Source organism: Lampetra fluviatilis, chromosome 7 (assembly GCF_964198595.1).
Source record: "Lampetra fluviatilis chromosome 7, kcLamFluv1.1, whole genome shotgun sequence".
Lineage (NCBI taxonomy): Eukaryota > Metazoa > Chordata > Hyperoartia > Petromyzontiformes > Petromyzontidae > Lampetra > Lampetra fluviatilis.
This window is the reverse complement of record NC_136281.1, coordinates 4,610,554-4,635,688: the sequence shown is the minus strand read 5'-3', so window position 1 is coordinate 4,635,688 and position 25,135 is coordinate 4,610,554. Positions and strand designations below refer to the sequence as shown.

The following is a 25,135-nucleotide window of genomic DNA, read 5'->3' as shown; positions in this document are numbered from 1 at the left end:
GTAAATCGCAATTTCAGCCGACGCTCAGGTTTCAACGGCACAGATGGAAAGACAATTTAGGCGGCGCCACCATCTTCTGGGCGAGGCGTTCTCCAGCTGCGGGGGCCACAGCCCACGTGCATCGCCCCGTAGGGGACGTGGCCCCGCGGGGGGGGAGGGGGGGGGTCTGGCTTAACCTTTTAGAAAAAAGAATTATTCTCATTGTGACTTCACTTTTTTTTGTTTTCCCAGAAACAGCTCCCTTGGGCAGCAGGAGGTTGCAGGATTGCGGGTATCGTGACGGCGTTCGTGGGTGGACAGCAGACGCGCGGCGTCGTTGTACAATTGCAAAAGCGTTGTTTTCGCTGGAGTTACAAATACGTTGCGATTGTAATTAATTGCGATTTGGGTTTGGTGGCAACACGCAGCAGGACGGTGCTGTGCGGGGAGAAGCACCTATCTCTTCCTTTTTGCGTCACCATTCATAAAAAGACGTTCCCGAGTACGACCGGGGATTAATTGCTCACGAAGCATTTCGTGGATCTGTGGAAAAATTCAGCAGGCTGCACGTGGCCAGTAGTAGCCACAAGAACCGCAGCGAGAGGTCTGCCGGACGTGGTGTGCGCCGGGCGCCGGAAACATATTTCCGACTCACCGATTAGGTGAGGGCCGCACAGAGATGAATCGCTGCTCGAGACTTTGCTCGGCTTCGCGGCGGCCCGACGCAGCGCTCGTTCGATTCGCGGCGCCTTTCAGCGGAGCCGCCGATGATCCCGTAGCTTCGCCGGCGCCGATTGCCAATTACACGCGGAACAGCACGCAACACAAAACGCTTCGCGCACTACGTTGGCGCGAACTGGCCCGGTCACTCCGACGGATGCAGACGCCGAATGTCGCCCGGGCCACTGGCCTCACCAAGAAAAGCCACGTGCATTATTCATGCACTCCGCTTACCAAGAAATCTATCTGCCCAGCCCAGGCACCGTGGCCTCCCCATGTAACCCCCCCCCCCCCCCCACCGCCTCCCCGGTGCTGAGATGAACACTTGCGATCGTGCAATGACAGACGAATTTTAGTTGCCAAGCCCGAAAGGCTGATAGTGGCCAGCAACGTAGATCACGAATGACAATGATGCCAAGATGAATACAGTCGGAGCCGGTTCAGATAGATTCAACGTAAAGCGTACGTTGCACGCGGTGCAGGCGGAGGCGGGGGAGAGGCAAAGGGCGACCTCTGATACAAGCACACTACTGCGGATATAAGCACAGCGTGCCTTGCTCCAAAAGGGTGCGCTTCCATCAAGCTTGTGCCGTCAAAGGGGGGGAAGAGGTGACGGAAGGGCGTTCTGGTCAAGTGTCACGTGCCAATAAAGAAGACCGTTGAACACAGTGTGGGTGAGAGGACACAGCCAAACTGAGGGCAGGAATCCTTAACATTGCCAGAGGAATCAAAGCGATAGGAGAGGGACAAGGAAGAGGCTTGACAATGGTGAGATCGACTCGAGTGCATCATTGAGCACTGGTTCAATCAATCAACTCCTCCACGTTGGAGGATTGTATTGACGGAGATGGAATAATCATCGGTTTCTGAGTGCCCGGCACAGGGATGGAATTAGTACTTCAACCGGGGCGTGCCGGTGACCACCATATGAACCATCAGCTCGTGTGCAGGTGCTAGATTGATTGTGAGAACGCAGGGCCGAGGGGAGTCCATCCAGCAGTGCATTGATAATGGCTGTTGATGACGACGACGACGACGTTGACAATGGTGGTCAACGTACGTCCTGGAGCGCACGGATCGAGGAGACGTCACGAGCGCACAGCTCCGATTGGCGCGGCAATTCCCGGCGGAGGACGCTTCTCTCGCGCGCACGGCCAGGCTGCTATCGCGTCACCGCCCAGAGGCGATAAACGACACCACGACATCTGCCCTGGCGACCCAGGGAAATTGCGGTCCATCAGCCACGTCGCACCACCCCTGCTACAGACAGGAGGAGCCGATTCTCACTCGGTGGCTGCTGAAGAAAGACGCGCAAACGACCGCCGAAGGAGGGAAGTGCAGCCAGCTAGCAAGTACGGTAATTTAAATCGTGCTTGTCAAAATTCCATTTGCGGGCCTTTGGAAGTGTCCAACTAATTATGGCATGTCTGGACTATTTCCCGAACAGCGATCGTGCGCAGATAAAGAGAGAAAAACCCCACGAACGACGTGTACAAAATTATCGCAGCAAAACGAAGTTTAAACGGTCAAAGAAAATTAGCGCCTTATTTTTCAATTTCTCGGTGGCTCCAGCACAAAGCAACAAACTGTTTGTCAGTGACACAAACAAAGCCAATGACTTCATCGATGGTCTTGAACAAAGTTCCCAACGATCGAGCCGGCGAGGCGGCCACGGGGCAGGCAGTCGCACTGCTTGAGACAGACGGTGATCACGATCATCCCGGAGAACAGATGCTGGCGGGGTGACTCACTGCACACACGTGACACGTGTGTACACGCGTGACACGTGTGTACACGGGATGCGACTCGACACGCCGCTGCGGCGTGGGTGGTTCCTCTTCGCTCCCCACTCCCACGCGCCCCTCCCCCTCCCCACCTCCCCTTCCATCCCGACAGCCACTCCAATTCCCTTCTCTTTCTCACCCGATGTCTCTTATGTTTGGAAGTGATGGGCCCAATGACATCACTGCGTTTGGGGCCTCCTGGCTGGTGTAACTTGATCGGGGCGTAAAAAACAAAATCTTAAGCCAAAAAAAGCAGCGCTTTGATAGGGGCGATTCCTGTCGGAGCGAGGAGGATGATGAGGATGAGGCCTGGTTGCGTTGCACGCGCTAACTGCAGGGGATGCTCAGCAGGGTGCCGGTATCTGGTAACGCTGAGTTTTTATTTGGGGGCGGGGTGGGGGAAAATAAAAACTCAATCCATTGAGGTAGGGAAACAAGCCACCAAAAGAAATATAAAATAAACCGTTGCAGAAAATACATGACTGTCGAAGGACGGGGCATCATGTAGACATGGCTCATAATATTTACCGAGCCATTGTCCATTTTTTCAAGGAAACTATGACGACTTTATAGGAACAAAAACAAATAAGAAAATGTACGCCGCAGCTGCGCACTGCTGCTGCTGCTGCTGCGTCAGCGTGGGCGGTGCTACTGCCGCTGCTGAGATTCCTGGGAGCTCAGCGCACTCCTGTCGTATTTTTTGTATCGTTTGTTGCTGTAACGTGCTGCCCCGCCCCTACTGGTCATCTGTGAAAAAGAGCTTTATAGCTCATCGGATTGCTCCAATATAAATACAATATTCTGTCTTCTTGGTTCTTTCGGTAAAGTCACGTAGAATGGGAATAATAAAATAATAAAAATAAAACATAATAAAATAATTCTCACGACGTTTCGGCCACAACGCAAGCAGCCGTCCTCACGGCTCGGTGGCTGCTTGCGTTGTGGCCGAAACGTCGTGAGAATTATTTAATTATGTTTTATTTTTTATTATTTTATTATTAACATTCGACGTGTCTTTACCGAAAGAACCAAGGAGATGAATCCCTGCAGTCACGAAAGCTTTAAATCGAAATACAATATTCTGCTTCAGTCTGTGAGGCACTCGCCATGAAGCTCGCTTGCAACTCGGCAGCAGTTTGGCAAAACTACACCCCAACAACGTTTCCCCTCCGCTTGCGCTACAGGCAGCCCTCGCTTTCATCGCGATGCTCACCTCGGCGATGCTATTTACTCCGCGCGACATGCTGCTGCGCACTGCAGGGATAGGTGACGTTTATAGTCACGGGAGGGAGCCGGCGCGGCCCGTTAAAACTTAAATAATAATTTCAAATTGTAACGTGCACAGCATTCCCTCACCGAAACTTCAAGCTTCACAAGGTTAAGACGTTTGATTTGCTAGGACGCGTGCGAGATTTGAGGCCGCATTAGCGGAGGTGTATCGGATTGTGCAGTTTATTTATGAATGCGCGACAGATCGAAAACGGTGCCACCAGCGACCCCCGTGTTGCTGGCCCGACACAACAAACAGCAGCAGAGACAGTCCACAAAAAAATGGGCTTTCAATTTGTCACAAGTGTTTTTGGATTGACAAGCAAGACAGGCCAATATGTAGGTAATTTTTTGTTTGTTTTGCCGTGATGAAATTGCCTTTCCAAGAGACATCTTGCTGCGAGACTGGATAAATCTCCGTTTATCCGTGCGCACGCACACACACTTTCACACACACACATTCGCGCGCGGCACACACATATGCACAAACTCTCACTCCCAGCACGAGGCTGACTCATTACATCCCGCGGAGGATCGCTCCGCTGAACAAAATAGTTCCGTGGTTGAGTTTGCAAGTGCGAGTTCGCGTTTTAAGCCGATGTATTTTTTTCAGGCAAGCTGGTTTCGCAAGTGTGGGTGTTCGTAAATCAGGTGTTTGGAAGTCAACGACTGCCTCTACCACAAACATCTTTTGTCTCCTCTCCGCCGTAACTAAAGGCCTCTTTGGCACGGCGCTCCAAATGAAGACTCGTCGCTGTGGAAAACAAGCGTAATATGTCGCCAAGCCCTTCCTCTTTTATGACCATTACACGCCCCCATAGTCACGATGACTATCAAGGCTTTGTCCCATAATAACAGTCTGCATTTGCGGTTCTACAAAACATTATACGCCCCCACGACGCTGCAACCCCTCCCTTTTTATTGACTACATTTTTGATAGGGCCGTTAGCCCAGATGCCAGATGCTCTCCTATTCCGTCCGCCGTGGCAACAATCAGCAGAACTGCTCCCATCCCACCACGCCAGATGCATCGCCCCGCAGGCCAGCGCAGACGAGGCAGCCCATACTAATTACAGCGGATAATGGGGTATACAGTCGCTTAGGCACCAAATGGCCCATCAGAAATGTATTATGGCAATAAAGACAACGTCACTAAACGATCCCTAAATTATTTGGTGGCTAGGAACGCTACGATCCGGCGGGACGAGGCTCGCAGCCTGCACCAGGTGCAACTCTTTGTGTCAAAAGTGTCGGCGCGGGGCATTGAGTAAGACATCGTCATGCCTAGGGTTAGTTTCTCCCTGGATGCATCGATTCAAGAACACTGCAGTTTGAGACTCACAGCTCTCAGAGGCCTGTCCTATGCAGTTGAGTTTACACAGAAGCCTTACATTCCATCAAGGTAAGAGAGATTCACGAGCACTTATTTTGGCACGTTACACATGGCGTGGGGGCAGGGAGTAGGAACGACCATCTATTGGCCACGTCAACGCCTAACGTATGTGTGCAGAACTTTGTTCGCACCGTACGTAGCCAACCGTGCTAACCGGAGGTGCGGGGGAAGGACAAACAAAACTAAACACAAAAAGCAGCTCTAAAGAAATTCGTTTTCAATTTAGAGGAGAGGAAGCTATGTAACAGAAGCTTCACATGATGATCTCTGCACGATCCACCAACTCCCACCTCCAAAGCCACTGGACCACTTCGCCAGGTGCCAAATCAGCAGAGGGAGGCCCTCGACGATGACGCTCGATTTCTATTTAAAGCTTTCGTGACTGCAGGGATTCATCTTCTTGGTTCTTTCGGTAAAGTCACGTAGAATGGAAATAATAAAAATAAAACATAATAAAATAATTCTCACGACGTTTCGGCCACAACGCAAGCAGCCGTCCTCAGGTGAAGAACAGGTCTGTCGAGAAGACAGAGTCTGAATGACACACCCCAGGCTTGGAGCGACTATTTAAGCTGAGATGGAGGGGGGAAGGGCGCCTTGACAAAATAATTTGCATATCAAGAGGAATTTAGCATATTTATGGGAAATGCAGATATGCGATTAGTACTTCTTGTGAAATGCGTAGGAGGTTTGGCGGGGGGTTTAAAGATGACGCTCGAGCGCGCGCGTGCGTTGGTGCGCAAGGGGGAGAGGCCACGGCTTCGCGTGGGTCACGTGGGTACCTGCTGCCGGTTGTTGGGCGTGTACGGCAGCATGCTGGACACGTGGAACATGATCTCGTAGTCCTTGTAGGTGGTGTAGAGCGAGTGCATCCCCGTCGAGTCGGCTGTCAGACACGGGGGGGGGGCACCGTCGCGTCGGTCAGTTCAGGGGACAACTCAAACGTGAGCCGAGCCGCCGCTGCCGCCGCCACACCGGACGGCGCAGCACGGACGTAACAGAGTCGCGTTTCATTAACGACCAAATTAACCGAGCAGTTGGGACTCAATTTTGCGCTGCGATTTCAAAATGCAGCAGCGGTTTCATTGTTTTGCTGCCAGTGCCGTTGCCGCTAACGGGCGCCGTTGGCACGGCGCTGCGGCCGGGAACACTTCCAGTGTTTGTAAGGCGCTGCCCCTAATTACACGACTTGCAAAATAATTTGGTTATCGGCCGTCGTACGAGCAAGCGAGAGCACAAACATACCATGGCACTCGTGAGCCGAGCGCAAGCGGATATGACCCAAATTTGGAAAAACCTTTGACCGTTGGAATACCGACGTGCGAACCGTGACATTTAACGTCAAGCGATGTTAACCCAAGGTGATGACATTTTTGTGGCGCGGGCAATGCAGAGGCCAAGTAATCCGGTTTGCAGCGGCAGCTGTGAGGGCATGCGTACATTTACAGGGCACGATTGCTCTTCCTCTGAAAAGCAAACATCACACTTGATAATCTGCGGCGGTGGGGGAGCAGAGTGGTCAACCAGCGACGTGCCGTCTTCCGCGTCTATGCCCCTGGGCTCCCGACGATTCCTGATAACGTTTTGCGTACGGGGGGCGGGGGGGGGCGGCAGCTTTCGCACCATCCTGACTAAATGTCACATCCTCCACGTGGCCTCTTGGCTAAGCGGTGCAACGCTTCACATCTCCCACCGTGGCACTAACACTTTGAGGATTTTCACAAGTGCTAAGGGGAAAGCTCGAGGTTGCACAGGGGCCTGGCGCTGTCGAGGTGCGGGATTGCCCGTGCGAGCGAACGTGCGGGCTTACAGGGCGGATCGCCCAACCGTCGTCACACCGCCACAAACACAGAACGGTGAGAGGGAGCAAGTGACGGCGAGTGACGCTCGCTGCCCAGCACCCTGTCCACCGGCAGAACCGATGCCTCGTCTCCATGAAGCAATTACCCAAAGCAGACACATCACAAAGAAGTGCTGCTCATCGTTCATTTCCCGCCCTGCACCTGTTAGGCAAATACATATGAATTTTTCTGGTAATTAAAGCTAATTTGGCAAATCTTGAAATTCGCGGTGCGGTGCGGGAGACGGATTTGTGCGCGGAACCCAAAACACAAAGTGCTGAACGCCGCCCACGCAGAGGCAGAAAGTGTTAATGACCCCCCACCCCTCCCCCCCCGCCATGATGTTCCAGCTGCTGCAGCTGAGACATCTGCATGCAAATGTGAAGGTAAACAAATGGAGAAATATATACAGCCTACAGGGGAGAAGGTGGGGGGGGGGGAAGAGGGGGAACAGGGAGGATGGGGAGCGAGAGGGATGGACAGCAATAAGAGAGATGGGAAGCAAGACTGATGGAGAGCGAGGGGTGGGGGGGCAGACAGGGACGGGCGAGGGGGATGGGAAGCTGGGGGGGAAGGGAGAGCGAGAGGGATGGGGAGCAGGGGCAGACGGGGAGGGGAGGGGCGACGCGTGGTGCCGCGGGCCGCTCACTCTTGTTGTCGAGCTGCGCGCGGTACTTGGTGAAGCCCTTGAGGCGCACGCGCTCCCCCAGGAGGTCGAGGAACTCGTCGAAGGCCGCCTCCGCCGTCTCGTTGTTGTACATCTCCTCCTCTGTGCTCTGGCCCGCCTTGCAGTACATGATGCCCACCTTGTGCTGGTAGCTCAGCTGCCGGGAGACGACGAGCGGGCGGGAGGGAGGGGGGGGGACAGGCGGCGAGGGTGAGCGGCGGCCGCGGCGGCGGAGGACCCAGCGAGCGATACCCAGCGAGTGGCGGCCGACTCGAGCGGCCACGGGCAAACGCTGCTGCCGTCAATCGTTCCAGAGACCCGTCATTTAATCCGACGGATTTATTTATAGCCACGTGAGGGCCCATTGAGATTAAAAGGTCTCTTCTTCAAGGGACACCTAAGGTCAAAAAAACAAAGTGTCTCCAAGTGCAATCAGAAGTATGATAAGGGTTGAAAGAAAAACGATTCTTTAATGGAAATCGCTTTCCCTGATTTTGACAATCCTTGGAATAGCTGCGGGGGGGGGGAGGTGGCGGTGGTGAGGTTGAATTGTTACATGTGTAGCCACCAGGAAAACGATTGACCTGGCAGACAAAATCCAGAGGTGGCAGCGTGGGGCCCTAGGGGATTATAAAATCAGGGGCCTCAGGATGGAGGAACACCGACAATTGTGATGTCTTCAAACAGTCAGCGTCGTTGTTATGTCACAAACATCGTGCCAACAAGATTCTAGATTTGAAGCTTTCGTGACTGCAAGGATTCATACTCTTAGGTTTTTTTCGGTAAAGTCACGTAGGTAAAAAATAAAAATACAGTAAATTTATCTGTGACGGTCCCACCATGAAGAAGGAGACTTGTGTTGCCTCCGAAACGTCGTGATTTCATTGATTAATTATTTTATTTATATTATTATAATTTTTTTTACCTAGGTGACTTTACCGAAAAAACCTAAGAGTATGCCAACAAGAATTCTACATTTTTTGCGGACATGGATTCCCTGGGATGTTGGCTATCAACAACAAGGCAACTCCTATGACTAATTGGGAATGGGACGCAAGCGTAGGATTGATCACCCTGTCGCTGGCCGCCTTTGGGGAGGGTGTATAGTGTGAAAGGCCGAAACACCCTAGGAACCAAAGGGTCACTACTGACGATGCGCTCCCCAAATTTCACCAGGCTCACTGTTCATGAACTCTTGGAAGTGCTTGCACAAAGGATACTAACATCTCATCCTGTGTTCTTTGGAATCCCCTTATTACACAGTATCATCCAGCTGCTGGAGGGGAGCGGGAACAGGGGGGAGCGGGAACAGGGGGGAGCGGGAACAGGGGGGAGCGGGAACAGGGGGGAGCGGGAACAGGGGGGAGCGGGAACAGGGGGGAGCGGGAACAGGGGGGAGCGGGCCCCATGGCACACGTTTTAATTTCCACCTTATTCCCAGTTGAGTCATTTCGTTTATATTTGAATCTCAAATTAAATGCACAAAAACCGCCATTAATGTTCCTTTCATTATTTTTTTGGAGCGCCCAGGGATACGCGGCGTTGTTACAGGCCTCCACGAATGGAATGAACGTTTCCGCGATGGCAATTTTACTGAGTGGATTTTCTGCAGAGACTTTCAAGGAAATGTCAAACTGTGCATTTCGGTGCGACACCTTACAGTAAACAGACTTGCACGACTGATTTCCAACTCCGTGGGAGAAGAATGCGGCCGAAAGGCAAGAGCTTTAGTAGTAGTTCGGATTTGAATATATGCGTACAGAGGGCCCATTTCAATATAATTGGAATCACCAATAATCATGTAAGTACCGGCAATTGCACCAAAATATTTTACAACAGAGAGAGCGATTTAATTTATACTTGAGAGGTTGAAGTCAATTCCGCCTTCGCTCAATGTGATGCAATGATGTAAAAAAATATATAACATATCTGCTCGATACAAAAAGAGCCACCGCGAGGGACAGCAGTGGGTGCCTCAAGCGCCCGATAAACAGAAAGCAGTGACGTTTGACCCGAGGCTGAATTACACGACACCCACACACAACCGCACTCTATGGGGGGGGGCAGGCAGCGTCCTCTTCAAGCCACGCGGGTTTGTTCGGGGGAAGGTGGGAAAAAAAAGGGGAAAACCACCACGCACAGAGGCCATGCCCACGCAACGACGCAACACTTGTCGGGAAACACAAACGGGGCCATTTGCAACCTCCTCACCACAATCAAACCTCATCGATCAAAAATTAATTAGCACCCGGGCGAGAAAAAACACCCCAGCCATCCCACTTCCTCCTTCCAGCACACAGCAGCAGCCCCCCCACCCCCCCCCCGAGGGTGTGAAATCCAGACGCGGTTGAAAGGAGACAAAGTGAGGCACAGTCTCAGCCAAACGTCCCCCGCACCCACCCCTCAACACCGGCTGTTCGCAGGAATGGCTAACCACAAAAACGGCAACACGCACCAGCCTCCAACAGCCTCCGCCGGATACGAAACTCCAACGCGAGAATTCCAAACGAATGCTTCATATGAGAACAGCCACACCCAATCTTATAGGAAAGGTTCATTCTACTGAAATGCAAACTATGCATTGGTGGCAGGAACTTTCTCATCTCTGCGCAGAAGAGTGAGAGGCCGGCTGCTCGTGGTGGCAAGAACGCTGGCACCTCGGGGCTTTGTGCGTCGACTTGCAGGAGAGAGCCTGCACAGGGCCGTGAGGCACGGCAAGATGCAGAGGTTCACGTCGATTCAATCGCTCAAAACGCGCGCGCGCACCAGGTCCCGCAGTGTAGGAATGTGTTTGCGTGTTAACACCATTTACGATTCACGCACGTCGTTAGATTGTTTTGTATCTAGGGCGATGGCGTTAACAAAATGGGCACGAAACGGATATGAAAATGAGACCGAATTTGTTTTGGCCCTTGAATGCCACAGCCACCCCGACAATGAGTAGAATCGCTGGGGATGTGCATCGCTACGTCCTGTGAATAGTTTTACACGGCCGTATGAATTATAAACATGCATCCACGTGTAATTATGTAAACATGACAAACAACATTAGCGTCAACCTCGGGGCTTACAAACCAAGAGAGTTGCTAGACGCTGCCACTGCCTGGTCAGGGGTGGGGATGGAGAGAGGCGCTTCGATGATCGCAGCAGCAGCAGCCGCCACCCCTCCAGCACGGCCCTCACATTAGCCTGCGATTAGCACCTCTTATTCGTACGCGCCCCCACGGGCGTGCGGAAACAGCATCCAGTACCTACCCCACGACGTCCCCCCGCCCCACCTCTACACGACACGTCCCCCGACCGGAACGAGTCCCGCGGTCGACTGCATCGGGGACAAGCTGATGGACACGGGGAGACGGGAGCGACGGGTACAGGGAGACTGGTATGGGGGCGACGGGTACGGGGCGACAGGTACGGAGAGACGGGACACGGGGGCGACGGGTACGGGGAGACGGGACACGGGGGAGAGCGCAGGGTGGATGTTGCGGCAATAAAGCTGGGCGCTCGCTTATTTCGGGAGGAGGGTCACACGCGCCAAAACGTTATTTTGCGCTTAAGATATTTTAAATTAACGAGCGGCAACACAAACAGCTGCGCTCGCATCCCCAGCGATGAGCGCGGTGTGCGGACCCTGGTGCAGGAGGAACCCAATCAGCCAGGTCAGCAAGTCCTTATTTCCCTTGTCAGCGCGGTTGCCATGGATATTGTGCAGAATGAATTAAAGTGACAGCTTGAAGGCTCACATTTACTAAACTGCCAAGAGGGGTTTGCGTTTCAGCCAATGCTGGCGGGGCTGATGCAGCATAACATCCCCAGGCCCCCCCCCCCCCCGAATCACTCCCCCGTCCTTACCCCCACTTCTCATCTGTGAACGCTGTCATTTTGTTCAACTCAGGTCCCGGCCGTTTGATTTAAAGACGTAATTTCGGCGTGCCGATGCGCGGGAAATAATGCAAGCTAATGGGTTATAAAATCTTCTAACTTAATAATTTATTACGCTGACGATGTTGCACTTATTATACGCACACGGTATAAACACTTTCCCATAACCGACAAAACATTTTCTCCGTGGAACGTCAATGTTTTTATGAACGTCGTACGTTTCAAAGCTTCATGAACGAAGCGCGTTGCGATGGCGATGATGATTTTCACGTTTTGTCAAAACAGCACCAACGGGATTGCGAGGGTTACTCGTACCACAGACCAACAACTCGGAAACTTGGGAGTAGGTTTCTGTCCCATGGTGTCCCTCGGCATAAATGGACACAAACCTGGCGGGCCCCTCAATCCGGCACCACGATCGTTACCACAGAGGCTTAATCCAGTTTAAATGAATGAAATGGCACCTACGTGAACAACGAGAGAAGAGAAAAATTCGTGGACGTTTCACCGCCAGATTGTCCTCGGTCCAGTCATGCCTCCATGCCTTTTGGTCATGCCCGGACAGTCATATTTCATCGGGATATCATGGACTTCTTTACTAAATTCTGCAGCACCATTCTTCTCACTCCTGCAATCGAAACTACTTTGTGGGGCTCTGTCGAAACATCAGCGTGCTTTCCTGCAAACCCATCACGGCCAGGAAGGTCATATTGATCAATTGGTAAAGACCATGTACCCCCTTTTGTGGAAACAGTCGCATAATACCCTCCCCCCTCACCCTTGCAAAAATCGAGCACTTTGGCCACAAGCTCAAAGACAGAGAAAGTGGAGTTCTAGGCCAGATGGTCCCCATTCTTACGGAGTCGTCGGGGAGGTCGGGTGGAGGGGGACGGCTGTTTTTTTTGGGGGGGTGGAGGGGGCTGCGCGCCAGAGGTCGCAACCGGGTACCCGATACCCGTACCCTACCCGATACCCGGCTACCCGTACCCTGCCGGGTACGGGTACCCGTTTGCGACCCTGGTGCGGCCGGGTACGGGGACGGGTAGGCCGTGAGTCACCGGTAACCGTTTGTCACTCATTTCGGGTAGGGTACGGGTACGGGTAGGGAACGGGTACCTGTACCCGGCCGGGTACGGGTACGGGTACCCGTTTGCAACCCTGGTGCGGCCGGGTACGGGTAAGGAATCAAAACCCGTTTGCGACCTCTGCTGCGCGCACCTCTTCCGCGGGAGCGGAGCGCCGACCTGTGGGACGTTAGCATAAATTATTTGATTTGCGGTGTTTTATTACACGCCTTGCACTCTTTTGCCCCCGCCCTCCCTGCCCCCACTTTCTCTCTCCACCCCCACCCGACCCTGTCCCCCAGCACGCTAGTTTACCTTTAGCCCCTTTTTCCGCCTCCCCCATGTAAACTGCCACGTGAGTGGTTCCCACCTGGCTGGAGCAGCGAGCCCCCCAATTCTCACCCCCCTGCCCCCTCCCCCACCTTCGTTAAGCCCCCGCCATGACAAACTCGGCCTGCTGTTGTTGCTGTTCGTGGGATTTGCGTTCCTCCCTCCCCCCCGTCTCCGTTCTGCAATGGGCGCTTTGTACCGGGCTCGCGTTGAGTCGTAACCAAAAGTAAAACGCCACCAAACCCCACGTTGCTCAGCAAGCCGATGAGGCAGGCCGCGGTGGGTGTGGGTTGGTTACTGGTGGGTCAAGAACACTGGAGACACCAACGCTCAGGTGACCCTGCAATCCAACAGCTACACAGGTGAACCAACGGGTTCACTGTCTCACAGGTGAACCAACGAGTTCACAGTCACACAGGTGAACCAACGAGTTCACTGTCTCACAGGTGAACCGACGAGTTCACTGTCACACAGGTGAACCGACGAGTTCACTGTCTCACAGGTGAACCAACGAGTTCACTGTCACACAGGTGAACCAACGAGTTCACCGTCTCACAGGTGAACCAACGAGTTCACTGTCTCACAGGTGAACCGACGAGTTCACTGTCACACAGGTGAACCGACGAGTTCACAGTCACACAGGTGAACCAACGGGTTCACTGTCACACAGGTGAACCAACGAGTTCACAGTCTCACAGGTGAACCAACGGGTTCACTGTCTCACAGGTGAACCGACGAGTTCACTGTCACACAGGTGAACCGACGAGTTCACAGTCACACAGGTGAACCGACGAGTTCACAGTCACACAGGTGAACCAACGGGTTCACTGTCACACAGGTGAACCAACGAGTTCACAGTCTCACAGGTGAACCAACGGGTTCACTGTCTCACAGGTGAACCAACGAGTTCACTGTCACACAGGTGAACCAACGGGTTCACTGTCTCACAGGTGAACCAACGGGTTCACTGTCTCACAAGTGAACCAACGGGTTCACTGTCTCACAGGTGAACCAACGAGTTCACAGTCTCACAGGTGAACCAACGAGTTCACTGTCGCACAGGTGAACCAACGGGTTCACTGTCACACAGGTGAACCAACGGGTTCACTGTCACACAGGTGAACCAACGGGTTCACTGTCACACAGGTGAACTAGCACACATTCACACAATTGAACCAACGAGCTCACTGTTACACACGTGAACACCACATGCTCAGAGTTGTACACACAAACCCAAATGCTCTCAGCCGCATCCACAAGTATAAATCAAGCATGAAGGTGGAATTACCGCCAGAAATTTGGCAGTTTCCAGTAAGGAACTCCTTCCGAGCAGTCCGCAGCCAACGTAAACATTTACACGTTGTAATTGAACATGCTAAATATTTAGGTGAAAGTCACGCTGTTCGCCAGGCCCATAATCGTTCCGTGTGCGCGTGTGTCATTCCACTCAGCTTGTTCAGACCTTACACCGCACACGCACCGTCGCTGTTGAATTGACGGCCCCGTCCGTAAAAAGGGGCACAGCAAACATTCGGAATCGGCAACTCTGAATGCGGCGTTTCATCAGCAGAATCAGGGCGATTCGCTTTTCTCTTCCTGACGGTTTTCGCTCTCTACCCCAGCTGCGATGCCAATAACCGAGAGGTGCAAAGGTCCGGTTCGTGATGTTACTTACACATTTCACTGCAATTTAACCTCTGCTCTTAACAGTAGCACCCGGAATGCCACAGGGACCCCCACTAGAGCCATGCAAAGCTCATAAATAACCTTCACTAACCCTCACGCGCACACAGCAGCAGCAGAGAGAGAGAGTCATTCCGGTTGGCTCGCAATACTCGCTTCACTCACAGCCACATCCCCCACCACCCATCACCGCCCCCGCCCCCCCACTCCCTTTAATCGGCAAATTTAAGTTGGAGCGTTTTCGTGGAAGTGCCGAGCTCAGATCCTCCACGGGTAACGGCGCAGGGGGGGGGGGGGGGTTTGGCCGCGTGCCTCTCTCCGCCGGAGCAGAGGAACAACGGCGTGGGGGGCGGCGTCGCTCGTCGCAACGCAGGCGGCCGCCGACCCCCCGCGCAATTCCAGCATCGATTAAAAGTGGGGGGGGTGATGTACATGTATTAAGACAATACGGAGCCGCGAGTTATTAACCCCGCGATAATGGCAGCAGTCTGCCCGTATTAAGCACTGCGCCTCTTTCGTCTTCGCCTGCTGCAACAGTTGAACTAAAACTAAACTTTTTTAAAAATTATTTTAACCAGGTAAGGCCCACTGAGCTACGTAGCTCTTTTTCATAAGTGACCTGGACCACAAATGATCGCTCAACGAAGCGGCTCATCACGTGGAAATGACGAGCAGCCAAATACTGGAAACGCACGTTTCTAAGTGTGGAGGGCAAAACCCGAGGAGCTGGAGAAAAATCCACGCGACCACGGGGAGAACATGCAAACTCCAAATATACAGGTGTCAGGGTCGGGATCCAACCCATGACCGCCTGTATACCAGGCGAGGTCGGTAACAACTCGCCACCACGGCGGCCCGTCCCCGAGGCAATCCACTGCTGGATGAAGGCTTCCCCACGTCGTGTTGGTCGCCGTGATGGCATTTATTCAGCAGCGGATTGACTAACTATTGGAGGACAATTGTAATGACGGCTAACGTTCGAGCGGTATGTTTTCTGCTATTGTTTTAAGCGCCATCGTCCCACAAGTGTCCCACAACGCTGGCAATGAGATGGAATTCTTCGCCTACAGAGCATGAAGCCAGTTGTACGAATTTCACATTCACACAAAAAACAAATATCACCCATAGAGCCTACGTCGACTGCTGGGGGCATGTTTTGTCAGAAAGAACCAATGTTCATACATAGTAGCAGGTACTCATTTAAGGCTAGGTTAACCTAGGGGAGATTCAAAACCAATTCAGACACTATTTGCCACAGATGCGCGTTGTAACTGTGAATCGAACTTGGGTCACGAGATTCATAGCGCAGTGCTCCAACCACTACACTACTACTGCCCAACAACCGCCATTCGCCACTAAGTGGCGGTGACATCCCCACGGCACTTGTGCATTTCTAGCCACCACAGCGGCCAACCCCTCCATCTTCAATTAATTACCGCTAAACGTCGTGGAAAAAAAAACCATCCTACTACTGCTCACACAGATAAAAAACACACACGCACCCAGAGACAAAGGCAGCGTCAACCCACGCGCTCACGCCGCTCCTCACCCCCTGCTCGTCGAGCTTGAGGAGCTGCTCGGAGACCCTGGGAGTGGCCGGCGCGAGGCGCAAGCAGCTCAGCTGCAGCTCGGGCAGCACGAACTCCATCACCTCCTTGAGCGGCAGCCCCCGTGTGGTGCCGTGGCGCGCCGTCGACGGCACCGCGTCCTCCAGCACCGCTCCGCGCAGGGTGCGCAGCTGCGGGGGGGGGGGCCGGGGGCACAGGAGGTCAGTGAGGGGGCAGTCGGGTGGAAGGGTTCAGCGCGGACAGCTCGGCGCAGGCGAGGATGGGCGAGGTCGTGGCAGGCGAAAAACAACGGCAGGTGCAGAGAAAGTGGGGTCGGGGTCGAGTGACAGTGGAGAGAGACGGGGTACAAAAGCTACGGTGACAGGGTAGGACAGCGACATCCTGCACCTCCAATTAGCACGGTTGGCAAGGACCCATTTACAACGATCGCCATTTTTACTCATCGCTGGCCGTTTGGGTCGAGTGCTGTTCGCGAGCGCCTATTGCCGATGGCACGGAAACGCGAGAGAGTCGGTGACGGGATTATTTCAACCCAGATCTTCCGTCCACAGAACGACCTGGCGGTAACCCGGTGCCAGATCCGATAGAATTCATTGAGGAGCACTTAACGAGCGCACACGCACGCACACATCGGCAAGTGCAGCACGAGAGAACGCGATTGCCAAGATGTTATGAAAAGTGCACGAGGCGTTCAAAGTTTCTTTCTTTTTTTAGGCAGCAGCCTTAGGCCTAATGAAGGCTTTTGTCGGGTGAAAACATGAGCCAACGTGTGCTTTCTTTGGCACCGGTGTCGTTTCACTTTTCCAAAAAACACTTTTACAATTTCATTTATATATTGAGGGGCGGGGGTGGGCTGAGGAGGGAGTTGGAAAAACAACAGCTTGAGCGCCTGCGCCTGGTCTGCAGACAACGGTGCGCGGCTTGCGCTGCTGCAGTGCAATGATCGCAGCTCTACGCACATTGTGAGCCAGATTCGCACGTTGACGGAACGACCAAAACGCATCCCCCCCCTTGGCGGTTTCGCCCATCTTCTGGGGACAGATACATCGGTGCAGAATTCTCGTGGGAAATGGGATCGTTCGCCTACAGCACGCGAATCGGACTCCGCTGCGTAGATGGCTGCAACGGAGAGCCAGGGGATGGCGTGGGAACTTTGCAGATGCTAACAGACTTGTACCAAACTCGCATTCCTTGAAAACTGATTAGCTATTGCACGTCTAGTAGCTGGAGGGGAGATGTGAACCGATTACGTACAGCACGTATACATGTACAACCCTTGAGTCAAACCACTGCTGGAAGACAGCCCTTGCCATGCTGTGCGGGACATGGGCGTTTGTTTGACCAAAGTACTTCACACCAGTCAGTGGAGGTTGGTGAAGGCAGAGAGCATAGACATGGCATCAGAGTACAGTACAACAATGGATGTTACTGGGCTGTCCTCTTCTGCCAGCAATGTGCCCTGCTTTGTGCATGGCGGTCACTCATCCATGCACTATCCAGGCTCAACTCTGGTTATAGATTTCGCAAAGAATCAGAATCAGTATTTATACTGAAGAAATCCTTTAAGCTATAAAGCAATTTTTCACAGATGTCTAGGCCCTGCATTATACAGTGGTCACCTGCTAGTCACTGTTTTGACTTATTCCACAAATACGTTTTTTGCTCAAATTTCTTGTCAGTAGATTTTTCTTCAATTTACATTTGCTTCTTTGTTTGTACTTCTTTAAAGGTCACAGAATGGCTGACCCTCATCCTCTTGCGTTTTCACCCAGTTCAACAAAGTGAACCTGATAAATTGGAAACGGTGGCCAACAAGACGAACAAGGGTCGGCGGGTGCGTGGGGTTAGTTCCGGCACCGTGGTACCAGCGCAGCGCCAATTAGTTTGGTGTCGACGTCCTGCCACTAGCAGTGGGAATTGTTGCGCGTGAGTGCCGGCGAGTCGGGAGGCAACAGCGTACCGCTTCGGCTCATTCATGGCTAACGGTGCAGGCAACGCATCCACACAAATCAATACACACACACACACTCACACGCACACACACACGCACACACACACGCACACAACTATAGGCGGTGGCAGCCACGCTCAGGAAGATTGAGACCGCAGCCTCGGCACTGGCCCCTTAAGAGAGCGGCGGTGGGCAAGCAGTAAAAAAAAAACACTCTGCCAAGCGCAGAGCGTTACACGACGCATTGCCGCGGCTACAGTCGACCGCGCCGGCTCGTGCGTGGGGCTGTCGAATCGCAGGACCATGATGGGTGGCGATGGCGCGGGGGAGGCGGCATTTATCCAGCAGTGGATTGACAGTGGCCGAATGATAACGGTGAAAGTCAACACATGCTGAATGCATTAACTGTGCGCATGCCGCACGTACACTCTGTTTACTGTGTACGTACTTGTACACGATATCCACAATTTTTGTCAAGGCGCTCTCCTTCCCCCTCCAACCCAGCTTAAATATACGCTCCAAGCTTGGTGTTTCATTCTTCACCTGAGGACGGCTGCTTGCGTTGTAGCCGAAACGTGGTGAGAATTATTTTATTATGTTTTATTTTTATTATTTTATTATTTCCTTTCTACGTGACTTTACCGAAAGAACCAAGAAGATATATCCACAATGTGCAGTGGGTCAATAATAAAACTACCACTTTGTGGGAAGCCAACAGCGGGCGGTTGTCTTATGGGTGGACTGGCACCAAACTTTGGAATGTGGAATTCTGGAGGAGGCAGACTCGGACTTTGTAATTGTGTGCATGCTGTAGCACACAAAGTACTTTATTGGATGGCGTAAGTGTTCGTGTGTGTGTGTGTAGCGGTAGTGCAGTGTTTAGCGCGCTTTGCTAGAAGACCGACAACCCAGGTACAATTCCCAGTCACGGCCACTAACACCAATGATGATTATTATCTGAACAGGTCCTGGGACTCTCCTAGGTCCACTCAGCCTCAAATGAGTACCTGTTCGTGGTGTGTAAATATTGCTACTGGGGAGACAAAGGTGGCGGGGCGTGGTGTTGGTCACCCACCGCCTCGTGCACCGTACCGGCCTTCACAGGAGCTCACTAACAGCACTTTCCCCAACAGTCTGTTAAGGCTATACGGGGAATCTTTGTCTTTGTATACACAGGAGCCACGTAATATCACTATTTATTTGAGCGTTTGCCCCTGCCCCTCCCTGGCACCTTCATGGCAGTTCCTCCCTAGATGAGGCAACCTCACAATCAAAATTTCAAAATCATCCTAATAATAGATGTCGTTTTGAAGTTAATTGTCTATAATTAAAAAACACATTACTTATTTACGGAATAAGTCACCGGATTGACACACACGCGAAAATCCACGCGCCATCGCCACCCCAGCGTGGACGAAAACGCCAGTTTGTTTCCGACTACGTCTAACAACGTGGCAGCACTTTGAACATTTCTCCCTCATCGGAAGAGATGGACAAATTAATTACATCCCAATTACGGTTCGAATTGGCCAAGACGCTACGCCCAAGCGAAAAAAAAACTTCACGATTACACCAATGATGACCCACACATCTTTAAAGCGTCCCAATTCATGGAACTGCCCATCGACTCTCCGCCAGCTCTTCGCCCCGGCCCCCCCCCCACCCGCTCCCTCCACGGGAGCGGCGTAAGCAGACTCGAGAGGCGACGACAATAATCCGTAATCCGCAGGAGCGCGTCCCTCGCCGGGCAGGCCGTGGGGCGCCGCTCTGAAGCTTTAGCTCCGCGGTGGCGCCACCTCGGCCGCACTCACACGCCACCGTCACGCGTCTCGGCGGCGGCGCGGGGATTTGGAGTGCGGACGGCACGAGCAACGCCGGCGCCGCCGCCGCCGCCGCCCACCCCCGCCGCCACAAGATCAGGGGCGTCCGTCCGACCTCAAACCCAGCTGCGCCAGCTGCAATCATGAGCTTTTAGTTGTTTACTTAATGTGAAACACCGGACGTTTAGCTTTTAATTCGAGGCGAGAGGTGACGGCGCGGTACTCCAATCGCTTGCTTACAGCACTGCTGGCGGAAGGGAGCGCTCCGCGGGAGCGAACTCTCGCGGGTATTTGGCCTACTCTTCCAGGCCAACCAGAAGTCTTGCAAGAGTTGGGTGCACCCACACTGAACCCACCACACGCGAGCGGCCAATGGACTAACTGTGGCTGCAGCCATTAATACTGCTGGGAGGAGAGAGGCGGTGGCAGGGTGGGGGGGGATTTAAGAAACTTGCCATCGTTGTTTCTCCTGCCCACGCCGAGAGACAACATTGCACTGGAGCCCTCTGGTTTGCAAGTCTGGTGCACTAACCATCCCACCACTTTTCACTGTAACGTTTGTTTAACATCAACACAACGGAAAATTGTTATTTCCGTAACAAAGCCGCTATGCAAATGCGGTAGAGAAAACAAATCATTTATTTGGGTTAACTTTCAACTTGCGTGCCAAGAAATTGTTTCCATGTTCACCTATGCCTTTTTTTATTTCCGTGCAACACAGCTGTTTTATTCAAAACCTTGTGAAGGCAATGATGTTTCATAATAAAAGCAATCAACAGCGTGAACTTACTATTGTTAACAAAAGAAAACCCAAGCTCGCCTGGGGGGAAAAAAAACCCCCCAGTGATCAAAAGCTAGCGAGAGGCACCTAGCACGCAACTTGCTGACCCGCCCCCCTTCCCGGACATCTGTGAAAGAAAGCTTCGTAGCTCATCAGATTCTTCCAGCCTAAAGAAAGCTGATGATTCTGAGATGTGATGCTGCCCTACTGAAAGTGAATTTCAAGCAAGAACAGTTGGTACTCGCACCACTCTCGTTGCTTGAAGGCGGTCACAGGAAGGCGCTACACGTTTACGCCTTTGCAAGGTTTACAGAACATATCCGACTTGAGCCTGCCGTGACAACACCGCCAGCGCTGTGGCAACACCCAAACCCTCACCGGCCATCATCAACTCGCCGCCGGCACGTGCCCAAGACACGCCACGACGGGGACGAGGTTCTTGCCCGCGGCCTCCTCACCTCGCTGGTGCGGAAGACGACGCGGTAGAGGTGCTGCGGGCCGTGCGAGCTCTCCTTCTCGCGGCCCTCGTCGATCTTCTCGCGCCGGACGCTCACCGCCACGGGGCCCAGGTTCTCGTCAACGCCGAAATAGTTCTGGTGGTCTGCGCGACACGGCGGAGGGCGGAACAGGCGCAACGGCAGCGTGAGCGGAACCAGCGACGCGGGTTCGTCAGCCCTGAAGCTGGTTGTGTTGTTTTTGCGTTTTTTATGACAAATGTAAGAGTTTAATCCCACCTGTGTTAAAAGACACGCATGCTCAAAAAAAGCCCTCGAGCATCCAGTGTTCATTGCCTACTATTTCAGGTCTTTCAAATTATGGCGAGTGGCATCCAAAAGTCAAAAAACACATCCCGGTGAGATGGATTTGCCTCGAGGCAGCATCTCGCAGACTTCCAAAAATGGCTCCGAATTCACGCCACGCACCCCCTTCATTATAATTGGCAGTTTAACAACAGAGACCTCAGCTGTGACAGGTCGGTAGCCGACGAGAAAATGACATTCGATTGAAGGTGATTTCACCGCTATCTACATGAGCCGCGTGTGCATTTGCTCCCTCGACGAGAGTGAAACAAAACTGGAAAGGGGAAAATCATGGCATAACGTTCTCTAAACCAGTTGTTACGTTACTTTTAACCAAATTTCATCATCATCATCAGCGGATACATTTATCCGTGCTCCAAAACACGGCCAGGACAAGCGAGGTCTCACGCCGTTGTCATCACAGACGTTGAACAAAATCACGTGATGAGCTTTGAGCAACGAGCAGAGCACTCCGATGCATTCTCGCAATGCGCCGCGACTCGCTTGGCACCAAGTCCGACGTTTTGCTCCACGTGCTAGGAGCTTGTTCAGGCACCCGACTTGGCGGTTCACCCCCAAGCGGAGCTACAAGGTCGGCAGAACGTCGAACAGCACGCTGTGCAACCCTAAAATGCATCGGCGAGCTTTCCGGGGCAAGCGTGAAAAACAACCCGTGCACGTTGAGCACCAACACCGAGGTTCGCACTTCCTCATCGAGGAGGCGGCGTTTGCGACGCGAGCCCCGAGCCGTGCTTCGCTTTGTGGGTCCGAACCGACCAAGGCAGCCACGGCGGCAATGAAGAAAGAAAAGAGGAACGCAAAATGCGTTGCTTCCTTCACAAGGAACTTCCGTGTCCTCACCGCACGCTCACCAGCTCCGGTAGCGTGCGCAGGCCACCCACACGGCAACGGCGTTGATCCCCCGGTGCTAACCGCACGCTTGCATTTTCTCATGCGGACATAGCCCAGCGGCTAATACCGAGCTAAAACTCGTGATGGCATCTGATGTGCTTTTTTTTATTTTCATACACTGGGGGAGTTGACATTGCAATGTCAAGGCGGGCGAGCGAGCGAGCCAGTGGACGGCTTCTGGAGTCGCCCGGTGAATATTTTCTGTCAGGGAATGATCGAAGTGGACAGTCTAATAGTGGGCAATGATAACGACGGTGATGGTGCGGGTGCTGCTGCTGCTGCTGATAAGATGATGATGACTGCGAGCACTTGATTATTCGTGATGCTTATCAATTATCATGCGAGAACTGCACTCAAAACATCATACACGGACGATAACGGCGTCGAGTGGAGTTTGAATCCCAGTTGTGACTAACCTCAGTGCTATCCGAACCAATCACGGGCCTCACCCATTCACCAATGCACACAACGACCGTCGTGCTGAAGTACGGTCAAGAAGCTACAGAGCTCTTCATCCAGCAGTCGATCAGTAAAATACCATTATTATTTTACATTAATACATAGAGGTCACCACCTTGGTAGCTTCGCCAATAACCCGACACGCGGCGGCGGCCGAGAAACAATCGGTGGGCCCCGGATCATTAGCTTCACCGGTCTCGTGGCACGTGAACGCACCTTGCCCCTCACTGGAATCTCAAGAATCTCTCAAGCTATTGTGCAGATGTTTCATAATAGACACGTGCGCACCACATTACTGAGCGATGGGCTTTGCGAGTGTCACCGCAGGAAATAACAACCTTCATTGAAGATTAAATACACACCACCTTGGCCAGATAACGCCTGCGTCCTGGCGTGCGACCTTTCGCGGCACAGCACCGACGGGCGGTGGTGGTGGCGGTGTGTCGGTGCGTTACCGCGGCGATCCATCACCGAGGGGACACCTCTCCCTGCCAAACCAACCAAGATGTACGCCTCCCTTAATCTGCATGAAATTGCGTGAATCGGGCTAACGGAAGATAAACTCACACAGCAGCTCCTAGCATGCGCTCGCCGTAGCTATGGCTACCGATGCACCTACTTTCCAGCTGGAAGTCGTGCCGAGCCATCAGCAGCCTGAATGCAAGTAGCCAGTTAAACGACACTGTCCAAAACAACGGACCACTGTCAATACACTGCTGGATAAAGGCCTCCTAATGCCAAGGTTGGTCATAGTAATAATTTAATACCTTTGATTTATAAAGCGCCCTTTAACAATCGTTCCCAGGGTCCTTTCACGATACTTCATGGCGCTGGTCAGCGTTTGTCGGTGAATGGGGGGGTGGGGGGGGGTCCCAGAACCCGGTCAGGCATCGCTCGCCGCTGACGTGAGCAGTGTCTCCCAACGGAACTCAGGTCGCCGGTTGTGCAGCCCAGCCGTGCGCCAACTATAGCACCGCCGCATTGATAGCGTTCACTAGTTGGACTTGCAGCACGCCACGCTGTTTCGCTCGCTCTCCGAGGAGAGAGCGGGAGAACGACTTGGGAGGCCACGAGGCAGAGCCACGCACGGGGAGGGAAAGGCAGCGGTCCAGGTGGTGAACCGGTGCAAACTTCCCTCCCAAGCCAGTCATGAGTCTGCCGTCGGAATGAGTAATATCGCCAAAGCGAGCGTATCCACTACACGGACTGCTGTTTGGCGACATCGTGACGCCGCTCTCATCGTTTACCGCTTGAATGAAAACCACGGCTGAGAACGTGACTTGTGAAGAGCGCGGCAGAGCGAGAGAGCCAGGCTTGACGAGCCGATCAAAGACGACACAATCAAAGGAGATGAATTAATCGATCAAAGCACACGTGTGCACAAATTGTCGCGGAAACCTTATTGCAGGCGGTGTGTGCTGTGGAGCTCCAGAAAACAAGACAAAAACCGACCACCACACAAAGAGTTCATATATATGAATATTCTTGTTTTAAATACATTTTCACGTCTTAAGGCCCACTCCTAGGACAGGCCAGTTTAAATCCCTTTCACAGCATCGCGTTTTACGCTGCATTCAAGAGATAACTACGTATAGAGGTTCTTAAAATAAAGGGCTTACGTAAGGATACATTTCCCGGGTCATTAGCATGCGAATAAAAACTGTCATCCCTTGCCGTAAGAAACAATTTCCAATGATCACTCCATTTACTTCTCTCCCCAGGGTTCCGAACGCCTTGAAACGAAAAAATAAAATAATTCCGGGGACGTGCAGCATTGACTTTAGATGAAGCGTAGATGGTAAGGATGGCAGATCTCTGCCCCACGTAAACACATTTCATTGTACCGGACATCAAATGCTTCTCCCTGCAGAGTCCCAACGCCTATAAATCGACTCGTGTCCTCCCATGGAATTGAGATGAGCGGCAGCGAATCCTTTTAGGCTGTCTTTGAGATGGATTGACCACTCAAAGCCGAAGGTCGCCCCCCCCTCCCATCTCCCTTGAAGCCATGTGTTGCCGTCATGCAAAAAAAGTAAAATGAAATCCAACTTGTTTCGCACCGTGGTAAACAGACTACGTAAACCTTCGCCACGACCAACGCCAGACACGAGGAGCGTTACGCGCAATGTTTGGTGGACTGGCGGCAATTGATTTGACACCGATTTTTTGGCAGAAAATATACAAATCGGCAGCAAATGAGCAGCTACCAGACCGATTATTATTTCCTTTGCC

The 25,135-nt window shown here is 52.7% G+C and overlaps 1 protein-coding gene across 3 annotated transcripts in view; it reads right to left on the bottom strand.

Moving 5' to 3' along the window:
- LOC144933456 (signal-induced proliferation-associated 1-like protein 2) overlaps positions 1–25,135 on the bottom strand; it is a 106,466-nt gene that overhangs the window by 41,175 nt on the left and 40,156 nt on the right. For all 3 annotated transcript variants that reach the window (XM_078858218.1, XM_078858220.1, XM_078858219.1), the window contains exons 3-6: positions 21,191–21,333; positions 16,162–16,350; positions 7,636–7,810; positions 5,928–6,031 (exon numbers count right to left, since the gene is read on the bottom strand). In XM_078858218.1, coding sequence (XP_078714344.1) covers positions 5,928–6,031; positions 7,636–7,810; positions 16,162–16,350; positions 21,191–21,333 — 611 coding nt within the window. The remainder of the gene's footprint in view (positions 1–5,927; positions 6,032–7,635; positions 7,811–16,161; positions 16,351–21,190; positions 21,334–25,135) is intronic.